General features: G+C 50.3%; 1 protein-coding gene across 45 annotated transcripts in view; it reads left to right on the forward strand.

Annotated features, from left to right (window-relative positions):
* CACNA1C (calcium voltage-gated channel subunit alpha1 C) overlaps positions 1 to 22,629 on the forward strand; it is a 721,586-nt gene that overhangs the window by 632,737 nt on the left and 66,220 nt on the right. For 30 of the 45 annotated variants that reach the window (XM_088801728.1, XM_088801716.1, XM_088801731.1 and 27 more), the window contains 10 exons: positions 486 to 615; positions 2,049 to 2,108; positions 7,288 to 7,394; positions 9,648 to 9,735; positions 10,309 to 10,416; positions 11,262 to 11,314; positions 11,623 to 11,769; positions 13,136 to 13,337; positions 14,875 to 15,033; positions 15,638 to 15,748. In XM_088801728.1, the coding sequence (XP_088657854.1) occupies positions 486 to 615; positions 2,049 to 2,108; positions 7,288 to 7,394; positions 9,648 to 9,735; positions 10,309 to 10,416; positions 11,262 to 11,314; positions 11,623 to 11,769; positions 13,136 to 13,337; positions 14,875 to 15,033; positions 15,638 to 15,748 (1,165 nt within the window). Of the gene's footprint in view, positions 1 to 485; positions 616 to 1,848; positions 1,909 to 2,048; positions 2,109 to 7,287; positions 7,395 to 9,647; positions 9,736 to 10,308; positions 10,417 to 11,261; positions 11,315 to 11,622; positions 11,770 to 13,135; positions 13,338 to 14,874; positions 15,034 to 15,637; positions 15,749 to 22,629 lie in introns of all 45 variants that reach the window. The other 15 variants (XM_088801795.1, XM_088801718.1, XM_074325145.2 and 12 more) reach the window with 1 other exon arrangement.

Consider the following 22,629-nt stretch of genomic DNA (forward strand, 5'->3'; position numbering starts at 1 on the left):
CTTGAAGGTATCACACAGGAGGAAGTCACCTCAGCAGAGTGTAGGTTCAGCCAGCCTCTCAGCATTCACATCTCTGCGTGGCTCTGTTGTTCCCTGTACATAAATGTATGAAGTAGATCTCAAAACTGGGTTTTTTGAGTGATGGGCAAGAAGAGTCCTCCAATGAAAGCCAGTTGTTAATGTCACACTAGTACTTGAAAATTTAGAGAATCCCAAAAGTCTCAGATGTAACCCTCTAAAATGTCAAAAGTTTACTGTCAGCAAAAGTGCTTTAGAACTGTAAAGTTCTGTGCAGACATGCCTCTTGGTGGGGGTGGGGCTCATGGTTGTCATTACCCAGCAGCAGTAAGATTGCAGGCTGAAAAGCCCACTCCCCAAACCCGCGAGCACTTCTGTACGTGAGAGGAGGACGTGGGGTCCGGAGCCCAGGCCCGCTTCCCTTGCCTTGCTGACAAGCGTCTCCTTTGCTCCTCCTCCCCATGCAGATTTCGCCTCCAGTGCCACCGCATTGTCAATGACACGATCTTCACCAACCTGATCCTCTTCTTCATTCTGCTCAGCAGCATTTCCCTGGCTGCTGAGGACCCCGTCCAGCACACGTCCTTCAGGAACCATGTACGCATTCCCTCCTGTGCTCTGCACCCCTTCCTCCCGGGAATGTGACTGGCCCTTAGCTTCTGTTGCTGACCTCATTGTTCGGTCAGGATCCCAATTCCAACCCCATAGTCAAGTGCACAGTAAACATTTCGTTAAGAAATTGGGGCTTTGCTAGAAACCAGCTAAGGACGACAACAAGCAAGTAGGGAACATGTACCCAAATGCCTCAGGCTGGCCTGATTGAAGGGTCAGGACCTTCACTGCCCTGTGGATGCCCCCAGGAAGCTCTGGTTGCCTGTAAACTTAGTAAAAGACTAACCCCTGACTCCCTCCCTTGCTCCCAGTATGCTCTGGCCAGTCCTAAGCATAAGGGAGAGAGGGAGGATTGGCAGACAGGTGCCCATTGCTAAGGCGCCCTCGTGTAAAGGAGAGCTTCTGTGGAATAGAAAACCATGTGGCTCCAGTGAACCAAGGCTCCAGGGAACATTAAAGGCTGGAATAAGAATTGATGTATCTCAAAGCTTCCAAACTTGTTCAAATCCCAACCAGGTGGGCGTGAAGAGAGGAGCCTTCCAACCTAAAGACGTAGCGATGCCAAGTGATCCTGCTTGGTCCAGAGCTTTCTTACCAAGGAAGGTATTGGCCCTAGCTCTGGCCCACTCACCTAAGATATCATAAAACAGGAAACCACGCAGCCTTCCCCCAGCCGGGGAGTCCTCCCCTGGAGGATACACCCTCCTGTGACCCAAATGACACACACTAGTGTAGATATCCACCAACAGGGGAAGCTAGCTGAGTCACACCTATGTCGGTTTAGCACTTCACGTCTTCCTGCAAAAAATAGAAAACAGAACAAACAAACAAAAAAACTCCACTCTTTGTCCTTTTGACAATTATCTGACCCCCTGGTCTGATTTGGGTTTGTAAGTACTGGCTTAATGAGAAAAGCATCAAACCAGGTGCTGCTGGACCAGGACCGACTGAGGCCTGCCCTGGAAGCTCCCCTCACACCTCTGGGGACTTCATCCCGAGCCACTAAGCTGCCTGAGGCCAGCCGCTTCAGGATGGTGCTGTGTATATCCCCTCATCTCCTGACTCGTTGCCTTCTGTTTCCACATGGAAAGGCTCAAGTGGCGTGTACTGTGGGTTTGAAGTGTGATTCCTTTTCCGGTGAACATCGGCTGAACTCTCCTCCCGTTTGCTTTCTCCCTTCCCCTCCCCATCCCCACCCTGTTTCTCTTTGTTTTGCAGATTCTGTTTTATTTTGATATTGTTTTTACTACCATTTTCACCATTGAAATTGCTCTGAAGGTAAACACCGCCCCCCCCACCCCTTCTCTCCTGTCCTCCTCCTGCCCTGCTAGCTCTCTGCTTCCGTCTGTCGCTAACACATGTTCCTGTTGGTGTCCGGTTCCTTCTGAGCCACTAATCGAATTGTGCTTATTTTTCAGATCCTAGGCAATGCAGACTATGTCTTCACTAGTATCTTTACATTAGAAATTATCCTTAAGGTAATGCAATCTGAGCAGTGCATTCTCTCTGCCTCTTTCTCTATCTCTGCCCTGTCTGCCTGTCTCTTTTCTCTCTTACTTCTCTCTCTTTTTTTACTCTCAAGCCTGAAATCAGAAGGATTAGTGCCCCTCACTTCGTGCTAGCACTTTGCTCAGGCTCAGAAGCCAGAAGAAACCTACCCCCAACCTCGCACCTGCCTCCTCTCAGCCTGGAAGAGGCATTTGGCTGCTAATGTCAACACTGATGCTGTCCTGTCCCCAGGTCTAGCCCTGTGCCATCAGCAGTGTGCACACACACACCCGCACCACTCCACACACACACACACACACACACACACACACGCTCGCACCACTACACACACACACACACACACACACACACACGCCCACACCACTCCACACACACACACACACTCCCGCACCACTCCACACACACACGCCCACACCACTCCACACACACACACACACACATGCCCGCACCACTACACACACACACACACACACGCCCACACCACTCCACACACACACACACGCCCGCACCATTCCACACACACATACACACATACACACACACACACATGCCCGCACCACTCCACACACACACACGCCCGCACCATTCCACACACACACACACATACACACACACACATGCCCGCACCACTACACACACACACGCCCGCACCACTCCACACACACACACACACACACACACGCCCGCACCACTCCACACACACACACACACACACACACATGCCCGCACCACTACACACACACACGCCCGCACCACTCCACACACACACACACACACACACACACGCCTGCACCACTCCACACACACACACCCCCACACCACTCCACACACACACACACATACACACACAGACGCCCGCACCACTCCACACACACACGCCCACACCACTCCACACACACACACACACACAGACGCCCGCACCACTCCACACACACACACACACACACACATACACACACACACATGCCCGCACCACTCCACACACACACACACGCCCGCACCATTCCACACACACACACACACACACACACACGCCCGCACCACTCCACACACACACACACACCCCTGCCCCCCCACACACCACACACATGTCCCCACCACACACACGTGCACGTGTACACATGCATACACATGCCCACACACACTTTATCTCTGGGCAATCAATGACTGACCTGTGCCTAGCACTCTCCTTCCCTCCTCCTGCCCAGAGGAGATACTGCACAAACACCAAAGGTGGAGCTCAGGGGCCATGAAAGAGTCACCTTGGCTACCCCTTTAATGCCTGTTGTCATACCCTTCCTCAGTAGTTGCAGCAGACATCAGGGCTAAGCTGGAGTGGGGCCTGTGCGGTAGTAACCGTAGGCCTAACGTAAGATGTGGGCCAGCCTCCCAAGGGTCTTGACAGACAACTCTAGATTACTTCGGGACCCCCAGTTACCTGCTAAAAAGCTTTGTTACAACGCCCCTTGTCCCGGGCATGGAGTAGGGAGAATTATACTGTAGGGACAGCTAAGTACAGGGGCGTGAGAAAGACTCTGGAGCCCCCAGGCCCTAAGCCCCAGACTTGTGGGCACAGGCCCAGCCCCACCTGCCGCTGGCGCCTCCGTGTACAGGTGGTGCCATTTATGGAACTGCTACAGCTCGGGTGTCCTGAAACGGCAGGGCCCACCTCTGAACAGCATTTCTCATTTTTCTAAGTTTTTCCAGATATTTTTCTAAGTTTTATCTAAGTTTTCTATTTATATAAACAGCTAATATATTCCTTATATTTATTTTATTACTACTTCTAAGTTTTTCCAGTATTCTCTGGGCCTCTAAACCAATACATTGCCGAGCTGGTTCATTTGAGATGTAGGGTGTGGGTTCTGAGACCTGGGAAAAGTGCACTCAGCATTTGTTCACCTCTCAAAGAGAGGGGGTGGGTTATATTTTTACCCAACAAAGAAGGGCCAAACGCTGTGAAGCCCATGTTTCAGCTTGGTGTGTTCTTCCTGAGACACTTGCCTGGGATGCCCCTCCAAGGAGTCAGGCTCCCTTTTCACCCCTTCAGGAGGCTGATGCAAGCCAGGGTCCACACCCAACCATGCACCACAGCCAGCCCCAGACCCTTCTTTTCCTCATGGAACTCCCAACTCATGGCCCAACCCTTTCCTGTACATGACAGTTCTGTCACGTCCACATACAATTTGAGTGGGGCAGTTTTATTTGCCTTTTTTCCCCCAGACCCCCGGCATCTGCCACTGCTTCCAGCTAACAGGAGTGTTTCTCAGGTGTTCTGTCTGCTCAAGGAGGGCAGATCTGGGCCAGGCCCCACTCCAGGGGGTAGGAAGAGGGCCCCGAGAGCTACCTGGCTGCATTAGGACAAAGTGCTGTAAAACCCCCTTTCCAGGATGAGCTGATTTCTCCCAGGCTTCAGACTCTGGGAGACACACACACACACACAAAATTCAAGAAAAGCTCTGAGGCCCAATTCTCAGCACCCCTCCACAGAGCTTCCCTGTGGATTTCAGTGGTGCTGTTTTCCCTTCAAGATTGCCGTACAAACAGATAAAAAGTCTCTTTATGAGCATTGTCACGGCAAAGTCCTCCCCTCTCTTCCACCCTCTCCCTCTTCTACTCTATTATATTCTCAGTGTGCTTCTAAATATAAACCCCAACCCCAGTACACTTCCTGCACCTCCTTCCCATGGGGCCTGGCCTGGCCGGAAGGTCTGCGTCCTGCCACGGCACAGACCCTGACAGTCATCCAAGAGGGGCATTTAGGATCAGGAGCAGGTAGAAGGCCTGGGGATGTTTGGCCTTAAAGAGAAAAGGCCTGTAGGACAGCAGTTGACCTGAATGATGCAAAGGACTGTCACTTAGACGAGGGAAGAGGTGGCACCAGAACCAATGAGCAGAAATTACAAATGATAAGATGCATTTAATAGCCAGAATTGCTGCCTAGAGAAGTGGTGGCCACCGGTGGCTGGACAGAGGGCCATTCCTGCTCTTCCAACTCAGAGTCAGGGACGCTATGTCCCACTCCTTTCCTCTCCCCAGGCTCAAAATACCCCAGCAGTAGACTTTCCTGGCTTAGAACTTTCGGCAAGCAGGAACGGGGTGGGCAGCAATCAGCAAAGCAGGGTAAAGGAATATTCATTCCAGGTGCTTGAACCTGACCTTTTTAGATGCTATAAATGCCACCAGTAATTTTCAAATAAATGCTCCATTTTTTCAGCATCCAGTTGCCCTTTCTCTTACAGCCGCTCTTCCTCTCTCCCTGCGTGGGCATGTGCCTCCTACACACACACACAGACAACTTTCCCCTGATAAAACAGGAGCCCAAATCTAAGGATAGAAGTTGGTACTCTGAACCCTTATTAGCCCACCGAATCGAGGAATGCTTTTCCCGGAACAGGTGGCTCTGTTGGAGCTCAGAAGTGCCCTCACAATCTCCAAGCCAGGAGCGAGGTGGGAGCAGACTCAGCCCTTGTCTAGGAGGACAGTCGGGTGGCTGGGGAAGGTGCTTGGTCTTGGGCAGGTGCAGAGGCACTCTGGGTAACATGAACCATGGGAGCCACTCAGTCCACTCCTTAGGGCCCCAAATCTTCACTGAGACACAGGGCAGCAGGCCCCTCCAGATTGTGGGCCTTCTGGAGAGATCTCCAGCTATATTGCCTTGCAAGCTGTTATATAATCTACCCACTTCTAGAAACTGTTGCAGGACACAGGTGCCTGAGTCCCCTGTGACCCCCTGCGGCAAGAGATAAATGGAAAGAATTAGGTTGCAAGAGCTATTTTTGCCAGTTTCCCCTGTGTTTGCTTTTGAATTGCTCTGCAGACATGCTGCCCTGGGCATGCTCTGATTCCAAAGAGATAAACTGGACCCTGGGAGACCAGGGAGCTGCTCTGCCTCTCAGCCACCCGCTTCAGATTTTTCTCTTTGGCTGACACTTTGTGGCCCGTGACCTTTCATAGCCCTTAACCTGGAAATCCATTGCCCTTAATTCAAGTCAACAAAATTGGAAAGGCTATTTGTCAAGCTCCCGAGCTCTGAGGGAGGCGATGATAGCCAAGCCCTGGGACAGTCCTCATCACCCAAGGGCTCTCATGTGGCTTTCTGTGCATGCCTCAGAAAGCAGGGAACCTGTGGCCTGGGACTGAACTTCCCTCATGCAGGAAGAGCCCAGAATTCAAATTCAAGCTAACTGGCCCAACACTTACATGGCACTTAGTATCAGCAGGATAGTGTTCTATGTGTTTTACATGTAATAGCTCAACTGACGCTCAGAACCCTATGGGGTAGATATTATCATCCCCCCATTTCTCAGATGAGTAAACCAAAATGCAGAGAAGTTACGTAACTTTCCCAGGACCCACAGATAAAATACACTAGGGTTGGGGTTCAAACTTAGACAGCCCAGGTACAGAGTCTGTGCTTTTTCACACGCAGTGCATAGCCCCTCTGAACACGCAGCTCTGGCCCTTAAATAACCTGCAGTCTAGATGCAAGACAGCACATTTAGGCTATTTGGCACCGACCATAGCACCGTCTGAGGCTAGGATGCGGAGGGATGTTAATTGCCAGAGTTATTGGTAGAACTTCTTCCTGGGCTTTAGAGGACCACCTGGCCCAGTTTTTCTGAGATTGTGGGGCTTTCATAAATGAACTGGGAAACCAGGATGGTTGTGACCTCCCAGGCATGCCCCACCTTCCCCACGTCTGGTGTCCTACGCTGGTCCTGAGGTAGACAGAATTTGGAGAGGAGGTTGGGAAACCTGGTCAGGGCAGCATCAGCCAAGGGCCCCTCAGGGCTGGAGCCATGGACATGTGATGAGGAATGATGGGAAATGATGGGATAGCAGCCTGATTTGAAAGGGCTTCAAATATAGGATTGAAGAGTCTGGAGTTACCTGGTAGGTGGAAGGAGCCACTACATACATCCTGAGCTGAGGAGTCTTTGGTAGCTGTATAAACAGTTACAGAACTCTTATCTTGGCACTGTATCTCCCGCTTCAGTCCTGCCTGCCCCAGCCCTCTGTCACCTCACTGCTCTTCAGGGGCCCTGCCCAAGGGGTACTATGGGAGGAAAGGGTGGTGGGTGGTGTGAGGGGGTCTCAGGCTTGGGCAGGGGCCACTCACACTCGTGTCTCTGTGCCTCCCTGCAGATGACTGCTTATGGGGCTTTCTTGCACAAAGGCTCGTTTTGCCGGAACTACTTCAACATTTTGGACCTGCTAGTGGTCAGCGTGTCCCTCATCTCCTTTGGCATCCAGTGAGTAGGGCTCCCCAAGCCACGATGGGGCATGCAACTCGGAATGGTGTCAGAGAGGACATAAAGACTGTGGGGGCCCTGCTGCACCCCACCCAGGGACCTGTGATGTGAATGGGGGAGCCTCTGCCTTGTACAACATGCAGCTTTGATTTCTTGTGCCTATGTCCTCAATGCTGTGAAAATTGGTGTATGTTGATCCAGCAACAATATGTGTAAGAGCCTGGATCTTGCCTTGGCAGGCAGGGCCAGGCCCAGTTAGAATGAGAAGAATGTCTCCAGGGCCTTCCTATGCCCTCCACCCTGTGCCCAGTGCCCTGGGCTGCCCTCGGTCCAAGGACCTGCCATTGCCATGACCTGCCCTGATCTGTGGTCCATCCCCCTGCCTTTCTTTCACCCCTCTGTGCAGTCAAAGCACCTGATGGGTGACCAAGGGAGGGAGAGAGAGAGAAAAACAGAAAGGGTTATTTTCAATCTTGGTTGCACAGTGGAATCACTGAGTAGCTTTTAAAAAGACATTTGCCGCAGAGATTTTTATTTAATTGGTCTGGGGTACATCCTGGGCTTTAGGACTTTTAAAAGCTCTCCAGGTGCTTCCACCATACAAGTGCAACTAAGGTTGCAAACTTGCTCAGGTTTAAAACCATCTGACCACAAGTTCCTCCCAAGTTCTGTCAGCAGGTGGTGTTGATCCTGCACTCGCACTTCAGAGCACTTTCACAGACACAGTCTTCTGTTGTCCTCACAACATCCACAGGCAGGCAAGGCAAGTGCACTAATCCCCAGCTTCCAGACAGAAAAACTGAGATTCAGGACATTGTGGGACTTGCCCAAGATCACACCAGTGGCAGAAAAAAGGGCCCTGGGTCTCCCCTCCCAAGGGTATTGTCATGGTCAGCCTAGAAAATGTGAGGATGGGGGTGTTAGAAGTGAGACTTTCCTGTGATCGTCAGTTATACGACTCAGCTATCTGCCTGCAGGTCTCGACTCTAATCCCAGCACGGCCACTTAGTCACTATTTAACCTTGAACCAAGAATTCCTTTCTTCAGTCTGTGCTTTCCCACCTGACCTTTAAATCCCTTCCACTGTGATGTAGTGCAAATGGACTCCCTCCCTGACATACCCAGATAGATAGGAATGCCCTTTGAATCTTTTGGATTAAGGAGCCAGGAACCAGAGACGTCAGATCTTTCTATGAGCTTTCTCGTCAGCACACCACCCTGACCACGTGAACAATGACATCAGCACTTGCTCATGTGTCATACATTTCTTGGGTCCCAAGGTGGGTATAAGGCTCTCCAAAAGCTAGAAAAGATTATCTCACTCAGATGATTAGCATGTGAGGGTTAGGATGCACTTCAGAATTGCTCCCCAACTTGGCACAGTGAGTAAACCCACCTGGGCAGATGGTTAATGTGTCCTGCCGAGAGGCCCGTGGGTGGCCTGTGCTCCAGTGCCTCCTTGCCACTGGAGGACAACAGTGGCCTGAGGCTCCCAGAGTTCTGCTGTGACCCTGGCGTCCTAGGTGTATGGAACCTGTTGTGTAGAATCCATTTCTTCAAGTCCTGAGTGCACTATGAGCCAGATAGCGTTTTACATATAGGCATACGGGCAACTACTTAAGATACATGCTTAGAGATGAGCACCAAAATATCTCCTGCCCGTGCTCCCCACCTCCAGCCACAGGCCCGAAGTCCTACAATTTGGTAGTATTTCTTCAAGTTCAATGACATCTTCCTGAGGCACAGTAATAAAAGCTGCCATTTATTCAGTTCACAGTATGTGCCAAGCACACTGCTAGGTGGTTCTCATATGTCTTTCGTATTCAACCCTTGCAACAAACTCATGAAGTGACTACTATCTGATTTTACAGATGAAGAAACTAGGGCTCAGAAAAGTTAGGAAACTTATCCTCAGTGACTTGCCTGGGAAGTGGTGGAGCTGGGCTTGAATTCAGGTTTGCCGCATCTAAATCTGTCTCTTTCACACTGTAAATGCCCTTGACTAGCACATTATTTTGCTCATGAGTTGCTTTTTGTATTACTTACTCACCCACAGAAAAGTTAGGTCACAGGAAAGCTTCAGGTCCTCTTGGGGTGAGAGATGGGAGTAGAGAATGGTCCCAGGACTCCACACAGACTTCACATTTTCACAAGTTTGCCTGGGCTTAGCCTGCCAGGACAGCCACTCACCACAGTATTTCCTGCTTTACCAAACACAGGAGAAGCTCACCCCCTGCCGTGCTTCTTTCTCAGGTCCAGTGCAATTAACGTTGTAAAGATCTTGCGAGTTCTGCGTGTGCTCAGGCCCCTGAGGGCCATCAACAGAGCCAAGGGACTGAAGGTGAGGAGGTTGGGCCAGGGCGGGAAGCCACCAACCATGAGCCTCAGTCAGTCTGTGGACTGGCGGAGCTGAGCTGAGGTATGGGGCAGGCTGCAGGGAGGAGATGATGGCTGCCATGTTGGGGCCTGGACTCTCCTGCCTGCAACTCCAGTCCCATGTCAGGGAACACGTCAGATACAGCAAAAAGAAGACTGTGGCCTGGTCAGGGAAACAGACCGAGGCAGTCACTCAGAATCCGAACTCCTAAGCAAAACTTTTGCAAAAAAGAGACCCAACACTAACTGGTGCCCCCAATGGCGATGAGGTGCCTATATTCCTACCCCTCTAAAATGAGAAATTGACAGGGCTTTTGTCCCTGCAGCCACCTATAGTCCAGTGGCTCCACTGAGTTCCACTGAGTCCCGCACTAGGCGATGCTGGGAAGGTGCTCCGCTTCTCTGAGTGATTTCCCCGCCGTGGTAAGGGGGCTGCTCATGCCGCCTCCGTGGAGAGGCCCATGGCTTGGCTAAAGGGAGCTCAGGCTGCAGGCTCTTTCTGAAACCACATCCCCTCCTGCCTTCTCTCCCACGGCAGCACGTGGTTCAGTGTGTGTTCGTTGCCATCCGGACCATCGGCAACATCGTGATTGTCACCACGCTGCTTCAGTTCATGTTCGCCTGCATCGGGGTCCAGCTCTTCAAGGTACAGTCTCGGCTCTGATTCGTCTTGGCTCTTCCTTCTCCTCCTATCAGCATGCCCAGGAAAAGGGTCTGGCAGATACAGCAAAAAGAAGACTGTGGCCTGGTCAGACCTGGCATGAAGGTCACCACAGCCCTGCTCTCAGCCTCTCAGACCAGAAAAGGGACAGGCTTGGCAGGAAGCATCACCCCACCAGCGAAGACCCCACGCTCTCTCTGCACTGCCTGTGCTTCACGTCTTTCCCTTCCTTCTGACAAGAAGAGGGGAGGGCCTCCTATGATCCCAAACTTCCCTGCCAGGAGCCTGTGTAACAAACAGCTGTCCCCCATTCTCAACACCATCAAGGCCACCCAGCTCTCAGAGCCCTGCATCTCGCCAGGTTCTCTCACTGCTTCTGACAAAGCCCCTCCACTACGGGGGGGGGGGGGGGGGGGGGGGGCAGCGTCCTTGGTGTTTGCTCTTTTCTGCCTTAATCCTTTCATTTCTGCTATTCTCCCATCTAAAGCATTCTTCCCCCTGTTCTCTCCCACCCACCAGATAAACTTCCACTGGTTTCCTTCCACCCAATTCATCCCTCCAAGCCCAGTTCCACTTCTTCCTTCCTCACAAGACCTTCCTAAAGAATCCAGTGCTCATGGATTGAAGCTGCCTTTTTTTTTAATTCTGGTGGTACTCTCGACACTGATTGCTTTCTATATGTGCGTCAGGGTCTTCCCCACCCGGATTCTGCTCTCCTTGTGCTTTTTGTCCCAAGTCCCTAGTACAGTGCTGGGCTATAGAGATGACCATTTTTGATTGAATCATTGACTAATGAACATCTCCAATCACTTTGTTCTTCTGCCTTCCAGGGAAAGCTCTACACCTGTTCAGATAGTTCCAAGCAGACCGAGGCAGAATGCAAGTAAGTATGGGCTAGTAGGCAGCCAGTGCCAAGGTTGGTTAACTCTGGGGTTGGTGATTCGGCATGAGAGGAGGGACAGCCCATTCTTTCTCAGATAGTAGCGGCAGCTGGACTTCTACCCATGGATAATCTGGTCCCATGGATATAACGTGTAACAGGTTCTACCCACTGAAGCTCCTCCCAATGGCTAGAACTGTGGGTTTAAGCCTAACTAGTCCCATCCCACCCAGCATGCCAGGAGTCTTTGGTGGGTCAGGTGTAGGGACATGAGAGCCCCCCAAAATTAACTCTTTCCCCTCCTTTCTCAGGGGTAACTACATCACATACAAGGACGGGGAGGTTGACCACCCCATCATCCAGCCACGCAGCTGGGAGAACAGCAAGTTTGACTTTGACAATGTTCTGGCGGCCATGATGGCCCTCTTCACTGTCTCCACCTTTGAGGGGTGGCCAGAGTGAGTATGCAAATCAAGGCCTAGCCCCCCTGATAGGAGGGGCCAAGACATTGTCCTCACACACATTCCCCGAGTCTTATTACTGTCCCACACTCCTTCCTAGAGGTCGTACTTACTTGTATCCTCCCCAGGCTGTGAGGGCATGTTTCTAGAACAATCTGTAGACCATCGTCACTGTTGCAACATAGACTTCTTTTTCTAGAACATGTCAACATTTCAGAAACTCTAACCAAAAATAAGCTTCTTTTAGCACCCCTTCCTAATCTCAGAGTGAGCCACAATGATAGGGGTCTCTGTCATAGCATCTGGGAGTGGGGTATAAGGAGAGTCTCTCCAGTATGGGCCTTTGAATCACCATAGGATTCAAGATTACCACTCCCAATGTGCACTTACCATGGTAGAAATGTCTCTGTTTCACTAGACTCTTTAGACAAAGATTCTCCTTAGACAAAGCCCATCTACTAAGCCTTGTCTACATTTACAGGGGAAGTAAGAAAGCCTGGGTCCAAGTTTCTCTGCAGAGGTAGTGTTTTCATGCCTAGATGAACCCTACCAGCCAGTTTGTCCATCAGCTTGTCCATATATCTTTGTACAGACACCTGCTCCCTCCCCTTTTGTATTCCAGTGAAATCATCATCTAAAAGTCAGAAAATTCTAAATATTTGTAAGTCAATAGTAGCACATGGATCTTAGATGAGAGTCACTATTGTTGTGTGGTTAAATATCGATGATATCTAGAGGAAAATACCTCTGTCACTGTGCCGGGTGACGAAGGAAGGAGAGGAGATGGTGTCTGTCCATGGGGAGAAACAAGTGTCATGGGCACAGAGCCCAGGCTCACGTGGAGGGCACGCACATGCCAACTGCCTGAGTGTGAGTCCGGACCGTTGCTCATGATCTGAATAAGCCTGGTCGTTTGTTACCTAGTATTTTTATCTAAATGGATATTTGATCTCTGATGGATTAATTTTATGTTCTCTGAGTCTGTGCCAGTTTGCAAAGATGTTTCAATATTTACCAATATTTCCAGGATTTGAAATCAATGTCCATGATTCATGTTACATTAAAATAGTTCTTGGCCATTTCAAAACACCTTCATATACATTATATCAACTACCTTACCAGGTAGGAAAGTCAGGAATTATTGTCTCCATTTGATAGATGAAGAATCTCAGGCTGAAAGAGGTTGCCCAAGGTCCCTCAGCCAGTAAGCGGCAGAGCTGGACTTGACCCCAGGCCGTCTGACTCCTGACGTAGGGCTGTTTGCAGCAGCCCTGAGTCCAGGCCCCCTGGGAGCCTCAGCAGCACCGTTCCCCGAGGTGACCCCGCGTCTCCAGTTCCCTGTGTGGGCCTGTCCCCCCTCCAGGCTGCTGTACCGCTCCATCGACTCCCACACCGAGGACAAAGGCCCCATCTACAACCACCGCGTGGAGATCTCCATCTTCTTCATCATCTACATCATCATCATCGCCTTCTTCATGATGAACATCTTCGTGGGCTTCGTCATCGTCACCTTCCAGGAGCAGGGGGAGCAGGAGTACAAGAACTGCGAGCTGGACAAGAACCAGGTAGCTTCCCAGGGAGCAGAGGAGCAAGGCGGTGAGGGACAGCGGGGCCGCTGAGGACCAGGAGCCGCGGGCGGCCTGCGCCCCCAGAAAAGACATCACCTGTCTGCTCGTCAGTGACAACAGGGCCCCCAGTCTCTGGAGGAGCCTGAGCAAAAGAAACGCAAATCCCTGCAGATCCCAGACCTGGCGAATGCCTTCATTCCGCCAACGAGTATTAGTTAAGCCTCTACTTCAGGAGACTGTGTGACAGACTGGGGAAAATCCTCTGCCCCATCTAGAAGTTGACAGGTTAGAAAGGGCCCATGTGGGTTAGCACCACGGGAAAGAGGAAAGGAACTAGAAGATGAGGGAGTGAGAGCTTGGGGGTTGAGGAAGGGCACGGCATTAGAACACCACTATTAAATGGCTTCTTAAGCACAACCCAGAGGCCTGTGCATAAGGTGGGGCCAGGATAGAGGCTTAAGTAGGAGTGCTATAGTCATGCCCAGTGCCGTGGCGTGTTCTGTGAGCCTATGAACAAGAGCTGGCGACTTGTCGGTGCAACTGTTACATTGGGCTCTGGCGGCAGTCACCAAGGTCAGTTCCTCAGCTAGGTTCTCCCATGGAAAGAGTCCATGGGGAAATATATCCCTGCCTGTGAGCCACATCAGGTCTGCTTATGGAAAGGAGCATGGTACAGACGCTCAGCTCGGCCCCATTTAAGCCAGCTGGACCCCTCACAAGTTTTGATGTCAAAGTCTTAGGATTAAACTCATTATTCTGGCTACCGTATGGACTTTGGGTTGGAAGTAAGACCAGAAAGAAGGAGGCCAGTTAGAAAGTAGATGAGAGATGAATAGCCCCTCCTCTACTATCAGGTTAATGATAGTAGAGATAGAGAGAATAGGAGGAAGTAAGATGGGTCAGGCTTAGAGACTAGGCGTGTAGGCTGAGGGTAAGAGAAGAGCCTGCATTGCCCCCCCAGCCCCCCACCCCTGGTTCCTGAGTTGGGAATCTGGGCACAGTGCTGAGAAATGAACTAAATCTGTGCTGGAGCCAAAAAAAAATCTAGTCAGCCCAAGATCTCATCCCCTACCCATGACCTGTGTCTCCTGATCTGTGGACACTGGTAAATAAGGAAGATTGATTTCAGACAGGAAAGGAAATCTGAGGAGGGAAGGGCCCCAAGGAGAGTGTGTGGTGTAGGAAATTATCAATGAGAGACCAACTATCAGTCAAGCAGCAAGTATTTATCAAACGCCAACTAAGTGTCAGCAGTATACCAGGCAGTACTGAGCTGAAAGAAAGGAGATACACACTCCTTGACTAATCTTGATGAGGAGATTAACTAGAGGAGATTCTCTCCTTGATTAAGGGAGTGACAGGAAACCCAAACAATGTTCAAATAACATCTCAAGTGAGCTAGAGCAATAGATTATTCTCTGACTCCCAGAGACCCCTACCCCCAGGTATATAGCTTCATCTGCATCCCACAGTCTTCTGCCACCCCCACACCATCCAAGTGACTAAACCTCCTCTCTCCCCATTTTCCTCCCAGCGACAGTGCGTGGAGTACGCCCTCAAGGCCCGGCCCCTGAGGAGGTACATCCCCAAGAACCAGCACCAGTACAAAGTGTGGTACGTGGTCAACTCCACCTACTTTGAGTACCTGATGTTTGTCCTCATCCTGCTCAACACCATCTGCTTGGCCATGCAGGTCAGTCCAGGGGGCCCTGGTCCCTGCATGGGGGACAGTGCTATGGGAGGAGATGGAGTGTAAAAGAGCTGCACGGTCTTCTCTGCTCTGCCACCTTCCTGGTGGCCAGAGGAGGCAGAAAGACCAGAAGAGCTGCCCTCTCCTCTGAGATGAAGACAAGGGACCCTTCTCAAAGACGCGCTCCTCTCTGGGGCCTTAGGAAAGACTCCAGAGTCCCCTGAGTTGAGGAAATGGAGAGGGGGTAGGGAATGGAGAGCAGATGGTAAGCTTGAAGTGCCCGTTACTGTCAGTGAGGTGCAGCGTGTGGAGGTTGGTTCTCCATCCATCTGTCTTCAGGGAGGTCAGCTCATGCCGGAGCATTCTTGAGTACCAGGGTTCTCCATAACGGTGTCATAACCCAAAGCAGGAGCGTAGAACTCTGCCGACCTCTGGTTCCAGAGATGACAGAGGAGGGAAGAGCCTGTTAGTTCTCCTGAGGCCGCTGGACTGCCCACGGAGATATGGATGGCCCTCCGGAACTAGGTTCAGGGAAGATACTCGTTGAGATGAGGGTGGTGAGGAGTGCAGGTCCCTGCCTCTTTCTCACAGTTCCTCCCGCCCTCAGCACTACGGGCAGAGCTGCCTGTTCAAAATCGCCATGAACATCCTCAACATGCTCTTCACTGGCCTCTTCACTGTGGAGATGATTCTGAAGCTCATTGCCTTCAAACCCAAGGTAGGCCCTGGGAACAGGCTTCGGCCTGCAGGCACCAGAGGGATGGCGGAGAGGAGAGTGGGAGCTCCAGGCGAGAGGCAGAAGTGGTCAGTGAAGGACCATGTCTTCTCTGGTGATAATGACGCCAACTCCTACATCTGCCCAGATTGGGCTGCGGCTGGGATGTACAGGAAGCACATCCCTCCCGAGCTGAGCTCCTCCTTCCAGGGGCGGCAGACCACGGTCCTCCTTTTCCCATTCCCCATCCTGTCTCTGCCCCACCCCAGTACATAATCTAGAAGAAACTATGCCCATAGACCGACAAACCAAACCTCTCCACGCCCAACCCCCCAAATCCACTCAGGCATCTGTTCTCCACTCCTCCCTTTTCATCAGCCGCACAGACCAACCTCATTGTAAAAAGTTCAGCCAGGGCTGGGTTTACTCAGGTCTCAGTGTTCCAGCCTGAGGGGGCCCCCTGTTTCCCAGCTGGGCAGCTACGTAATTGCTCCCTTGCAGCTGCCAGTACAGGAAGAGAAGTTACCTGCAAATGTCTGTGCTTTGCTCCTTGTAAGCAGCTCCTCCAAAAAAAAGGGGGGGAGGGGTGGGACAGAAGAGTAGATTGTTGGATGAAAGAGGCAGGGTAGGAAAGCCTGGATTACCTGTCACCTTGGATTATCTGGATAACCCTGGTAAACCTCCCTAACCAGCTCCATTATTCTGGATAATGGAAGAGCCAGCTGGTCTGAGCAGCACCTTCCATCTTCCGCCAGGAGGACAGGTCAGAATCACTGCCATCCACAGGCCTCGGATTCACAAGGGCAGCTACCCTGAGGAAGGGTATATAGCAACCCAGTGGCTACCTCTGGCTGCTACAACACCTTCTGCAGAGCAATGAGAAAGAAAGAGTTGGTTCTAAGAGAATTGTATCATTACAGACTTGAGACAACCTCTTTAGCTTTCTGAAACTTCTCTTCCCCTCCTTTATTAGTTTTCCCAGATGCAACACAGATCAACATAAGGAAGAGTCCTTGGCCATATATTCCGTTTTTATTCAAACTTTTACTTGTCCCAGGACTAATTAGGGTGGGGTGGAAGTGCTCCTTGGCTGTTGGATCCATGTTCATTAACAAGCTATCCATCACCTTCTTTGAATTAATATTCAAATAACATTTCTTGATAACCTACCATGTGCTGCACATACCTCATTGAATGTAATCCTCAAAACACCCTTATAGAATAGGTATTCACACCCCCATTTTAGGGAAGAGGAAAATGAAGCTCAGAGTAATTAAGTGTAATATTAATTACACCACTGCTAAGTGGCAGAACTGGGAATAGAATCAAACACCTCTGACTTTACAGTCAATGTAATTTCCACCACACTGAGCCGTTAGCATCTTTCCACATCAAGTGTTCTGCTGGGTACTTTTCAGAAAGAAGGAAAAGACATTTGATGGAGTTTAAAGATAAGACAAACAATGTTCTTATAGTGCTGATTCTTCCTCTCACTCAAAGAATGCCTAGGGATCTTGGCTAATTTTCAGAGGCTAAGACTCCTAATGAACGTCATTTGGTGATAATAATGGTGTTTTCCTACTTCCTTCAGGGCAGCAAATATATTCTTTTCACTTTCCCTTCCAAACCAAGTCCTATTTAGGGGCATAAGTTTTGTTCTGGCCTAGAGAAACTGCTGAGTGTCCCTGGCCACCACTGTAGGGCCTATAGTACCTCTGCCCACCAATGGTCCTATTCCAAGCCGCATGGCCCGGGAATGCTCACAGTTTCACAGCCACCACATGACCAGGCAAGGCTAGGAATTCAGGGTCATTGCCAAGTTGAGCTTCAATCTCAGATGGCAATCTCGAACAGGGAAACTGGCATCATTTCCACCTAGTTCAATGAGACATATGGTTTAAATGTTTCAAAGCTTTGAGTCATTTCACAATTGACTCAGATGTGTTTCTGATGATGTCTGATGCAGTCTGCAGAGCCCTGCAGGAGACTTCCTGAATTGTGTTTCATGAGCACAGGAGATGTTTGGAGCAAACCTGCCCTAAGAAGCAAATGAAACTGACACCCGCAGGGGTCTCTACCTGAAAGACACTCTCCCTAAATCCTGCAGATGTAGGAACAAGCCAGTTTCGCAGGCAGTAGCCAGTTGTGGTAGTCTAAACCACAAAGTGCCTCCTACTTTCCTCACTTCTTAGTTTTCTAGTGTGAGGGGGTGAGCAAAATAAGAGAGACTCTTCCCAAAGCAGGAAGAGAGCCATCCTGGAGTATTTGCATTCCACCCACCAGGGTCAGTCTGTGGTGTAAAGAGAAAGGAAAGTGGATCTTTTCTGTGACTTCCGGCAATAGAGGGGTGAAGGTCACTGGCTGGCCACAGTGGGTTAACCAGGTGGGAGGAGTGTTGGGGAGAGCAGGGCTCCCTGGATTCTCATTAAGCTATGTTCTTAATTAAGGAACAGACTCTGGGAAAAGCATCCCCAAAACTTCCAGGTGAAACACCAAACCAGAAACTATTTGAAGCCCGGTAGAAATATGCAGCTGAATCTGGCCCAAGAACCAGGGCTTCTAACGGTGACCTGAAATACAAAACAGTTCTCATATCTCCCCATTAACTGGGATTCTCTCGGCACCTTTTCGTTCACTGGCATGATTGTTTAAGTGTGATATGAGTGGATTTGCACTTGGAAGCATTAGCTGTAAAAGGACAGTTAGGCAGCAAGGATATTGAAGATTGATTGACATTAGTCATAGCCAAAGAGAAGTTATCTAAAGTTGTCACTGCTCCACTTTTCTTCTCTATCTCTGTGATTGGTTGGTTGGTCGATTGGTTAACTGGTTGGTCAGTTGGTTGGTCAGTTTGTACTGTTGCTTCATTCTTTCATTGTCTTCATGGTGACTGGTGTTCCCAAGTTCATTTCTATCTGTCCTCACCACTTTATGGAAAATGAATTTATTCAAGTAAGTCCCTGCCCCAAATTCAACTGCCCCACTCCTTAAATTCACACTCTGTTCCAAATACATAAAAAAAAAAAAAAAAACACTATGAGTGAATATAAACCAGTTCAGAGAAATTCAGCCCCCGCAATAACCTCAGAGATCTGCAGTGATGTCTGGAAGAGTGGAATAGATGATAGTAGAATTGATTTGAACACCTACCTTGAAGATAAGCAGATAGCACCTGGATCCTACATGATTGTGCAAGATCAAGTTGATCAGCATGAAAAACTTTTGGTTAGAATGGACTGAAAATAACTAAATAGCTGGATTGTCTTCTTATAATGAACTGAAATTTATCAGAATAGATGGAAAAATATTTTTAAAATATACTTTATGATACGCACTGAAAAACATCCAATGCCTAGGAATAATTCTAACCAAAAAAAAGTCTCAAATCTCTACAGACAAAACTATAAAATTTCATTAAAGAAAACTTAGCAAATGGAAAAACATATCATGTTCATGAATTGGATAACTCGATACTAATATTAATATAAAGATGACATTTCTCTTCAAACTGACCCATAGACAATACAATCTGGATTAAAACTCCATGTTGCCCTTTACCCAAGGTGAGAATGGCAGGAGAAAAGGGAGCCACCCAACAAGTCCTTTATGGCCAACAGGATGTCCCAGTGGTCCCAAGGCTTCAGCCCAGTTGGGCAGCTCTGACATCACATGGAGGGCGAGGCAGGAGCCTGGTTCCGGAAGTGGTGCCAGTCACAGACACTCCACTGTCAGCACAGGTTTTAGTACCAGAGTGAGTGACGATGTGACTGAGTTGTCTGGGATTTGCTGCTGACAATGACTCGGCAAGGACAAGGAGGGCAGGCGCCGCAGAGGAAGTGGCTTTGCCCAGGCAAGGAGGAGCTCACCCAAGTAGAAAGTCCCCGCTGGCGTTCCTCCTCCCCGTAGGCCTGCCTGTGGCTCATGGAGGGGTGAAAAGGCAGGGGCTGCTATTTCTCAAATTTCCCTCATTCCCCTTGGCTGCTGCCTGCTCAGGGAGCACCCAGTTCTCACTGCCTCCTAGTTCCTACCTCCCCAAGGGGCGGATGCTGGAGGGGATTTGACCCTGGCAGCTCTCTGTCATCAAAGCCTTGGCCTCTCTTTTCAGCTTTCTCCCAGCTTGAGAACAGTCCAGAGGAGTGAATAGAACCAAAGTGAAAACACTCCTTGACCCTCCTGCCCCCAGCTTCCTTGAATAAGAACAACGGAAGCCTCGCTCGGGCTCACTTCCCTGTTGCAGGAAAAACGAGGGCCCGAAGGCATTTCAAACCTAAGGGAGGAAGTGAGGCCTCGGCCCAGCACTGGCGATGAAACTTTCTGCAATAATGAGAATGTTCCTTATGCCCTGTCTCTGAAATCGCCTCCTGTGCCTATGGAGCACTTGAAGTGTGGCTAGTGTAGATGAGGAATTGATGTTTTAATTCATTTATTCTAATTAATTTAAATTTCTGTGGTCACATGTGGCTGGCAGCTGCTATATAGGGCAGCCCAGCTCTCTAGACACTGCTTCTTTCCCATGACATTTGCAGTTTCTGCTATCCTCTATCTATCTGACTTGGCTCCTTTGCCCAGCTGCTTTGGCTTCATGAAGCCAGATGGTTTATCTCATCCTCCCTCCTCTTTCTCCAGCTGGTGATTTTCTACCAGAAATCGACTCACGATAGTGGAAGCCCTCTTGACAGAATAAGACAGTCTCTTGCCCTTGGGGCCCCAGTATGGATTTTCTCCTGACTCGGTCACTGCTCCCTGCATCCCTGGATTACCTCATTCCCTGTCAGTTGCAAGTGCTGAGGCTCTTTCCCTGTGTGTCCTTTCCCACCCAGTTCCTGAGCTGGACCTAAGGAAAGCAGAGAGCATACTGGCAGGTGTGGTTTGGAATTGGTCTTGCTGCTGTGGCCGTCCCTGGTGAGGCTTGGTGCAGCCAGTCCATTGGACTTCTGACTGAGGTTCCCATTTTGCTGACTGAGGTTAGCATTTTGGTGCCCCAGTGAAACTAAAATCTGAGCTCCCTAAGCCCCTACCTTGTTCTGACCCAACCCTTCCCCAGAATGCAGAACCTTGTCCTTGCACATCCCAGTTGCTGGACAGAGACTGATAGCTTTGACACCACTTCCAGGGTGGGCTCCAGACTTCCAGCCACATTGTTTCCCCAGCTGGCTCCAGCCGGCATCCTCGCCCTGCCCGCTGGCCTCGCCTTCACTGGGCTCAGCCTAGCTCAGTTCTCACCCACATAATCGCAGTGGAGCTGTGAGAAGGAAGAGGCAGGAGGCTCTCTAAGTGGCCAGCACTGTGGCATGCTCGAGCCAGGGCAGTCTCTCTGTGTCCTGAAGGTCTCTGAGCCTGAGAGGCAGCCTTGCTGGCCTTGGGCTTCCCATGCGCAAAGGCAGCCTTCCTCTTATTTCTAACTGCACCTTAGAGTGCAGAGGATCCTGTGGGTGCCAGTGGCCCCAGAGCCATCCTTGCTCTGCATACTGTGCTGTTTTCAGGAAGGATGGTTGCCCTGCCTAAGTGAGCAGCGCGTGGGGATTCCCTGAGATTATGGTCAAGAAGGAACAGTCATCACTAGCTCCCTTCTTTTCACTGGGCTGGGGGCAGAAGGGACAGATACGGGCTGGTGGGGGCTGTGACTTCACATGTGGACAGTCAGCAGGAAAGCGGGAATGGGCTCTCAGGAAGAGCAGTTTGTCTGCAAAGAAATTCTGCAGCCCGAGTCCTCAGTCTACTCTGTCAGCTTTATCCCTGTCTAGGACTTTCTTTCCTCAAAGATCAAGCATCTGGTTTCCTTTTGGCGAACAGCTTCCCTCACACGACCTGAGGTCATCATGGTCCACATCCTCCGGCCAGCTTGGGGTTCTCCAGGGGCACCCATGCTGGGTGAGGACACCCACCATGGGTGTCTCGGGCACTCATGCCCTGTACAGATGCGAAGGGAGCTTCTGAGGCTGAGGGTCCAACTTGTTCAGGCATGGACCCACTGTTTTAGACATTTTCTTGTCCTCCATGAGCGAGCTATTCCTGGGAAAGGGACCAGCGTCCTGACATTCACCAGGCAGGTGAAGAAACTGAGAAAGCACCTCAGCCGATGATTCAAGCACCAAGTCCAGGGGCAGATTTGCTTGTCTGACCCTGGGAAGATCAATGGTCTTTACCAACTGTGAGCCGGCCTACTTTCCTACTCAGGCCAGGGTGTCGTATTTGGACTACGGATTTCATTAACTTCCAAAATCCGTTATGCCCTCTGTCCCCCAAAGAAGGTCAGCGTGTCGCACGCCACAGGATAAGATCTGAAATATTGCCAACTCTGACAGAAGCAGAGGCACAGGAGAAAGGGGTGCATATACCTGTGTAGGAGAAACCCCTGATCAGCCCAGGAGGAGGGGCTGGCAGCCGCCAGCAAGGCTCTGAGGGACCCACAGGGCCCCGGGGCAGCTGGGCAGATGGAGTGCAGAATAGCAGGGCCAGAATCTCTCTAAATGCACCAGCACAGCAGCTGAGGGCCAGGAAGACCCTGCCGGCAGGGTTCCATCTGGCCTGGGCTCCCTCCCACGGCCAAGAGACACTCTGATTTCTACATACTCTTCCAGGAGCTGTGGAGAGAAATTTTCTCTAGAGCCTGTAAAGGACTAGGAGAAAAAAGGGGAAAGTGAGATGAGTGGCAGGAAAGGATGCAAACTGGGGCCATTGCCTCTTTCTGAAAGCTGAGGATCTTTTAGAAACCTAGTTTGCTTTTACCAGATAATCACATTGCCTACTAAAGTCCACTTTCTCTCCAACTTTACCTCTGGCTCTTGCTGCACCATTCACCAATAATTCCCCCTTCAAACAATTTTAATGGTGCCATACATTTCTGCATGATGCAATAATTTTGGCGAGGCTTTATTTTTTTA

Source organism: Rhinolophus sinicus, chromosome 1 (genome assembly GCF_057876585.1).
Source record: "Rhinolophus sinicus isolate RSI-liver-muscle chromosome 1, RSI-T2T, whole genome shotgun sequence".
Classification (NCBI taxonomy): domain Eukaryota; kingdom Metazoa; phylum Chordata; class Mammalia; order Chiroptera; family Rhinolophidae; genus Rhinolophus; species Rhinolophus sinicus.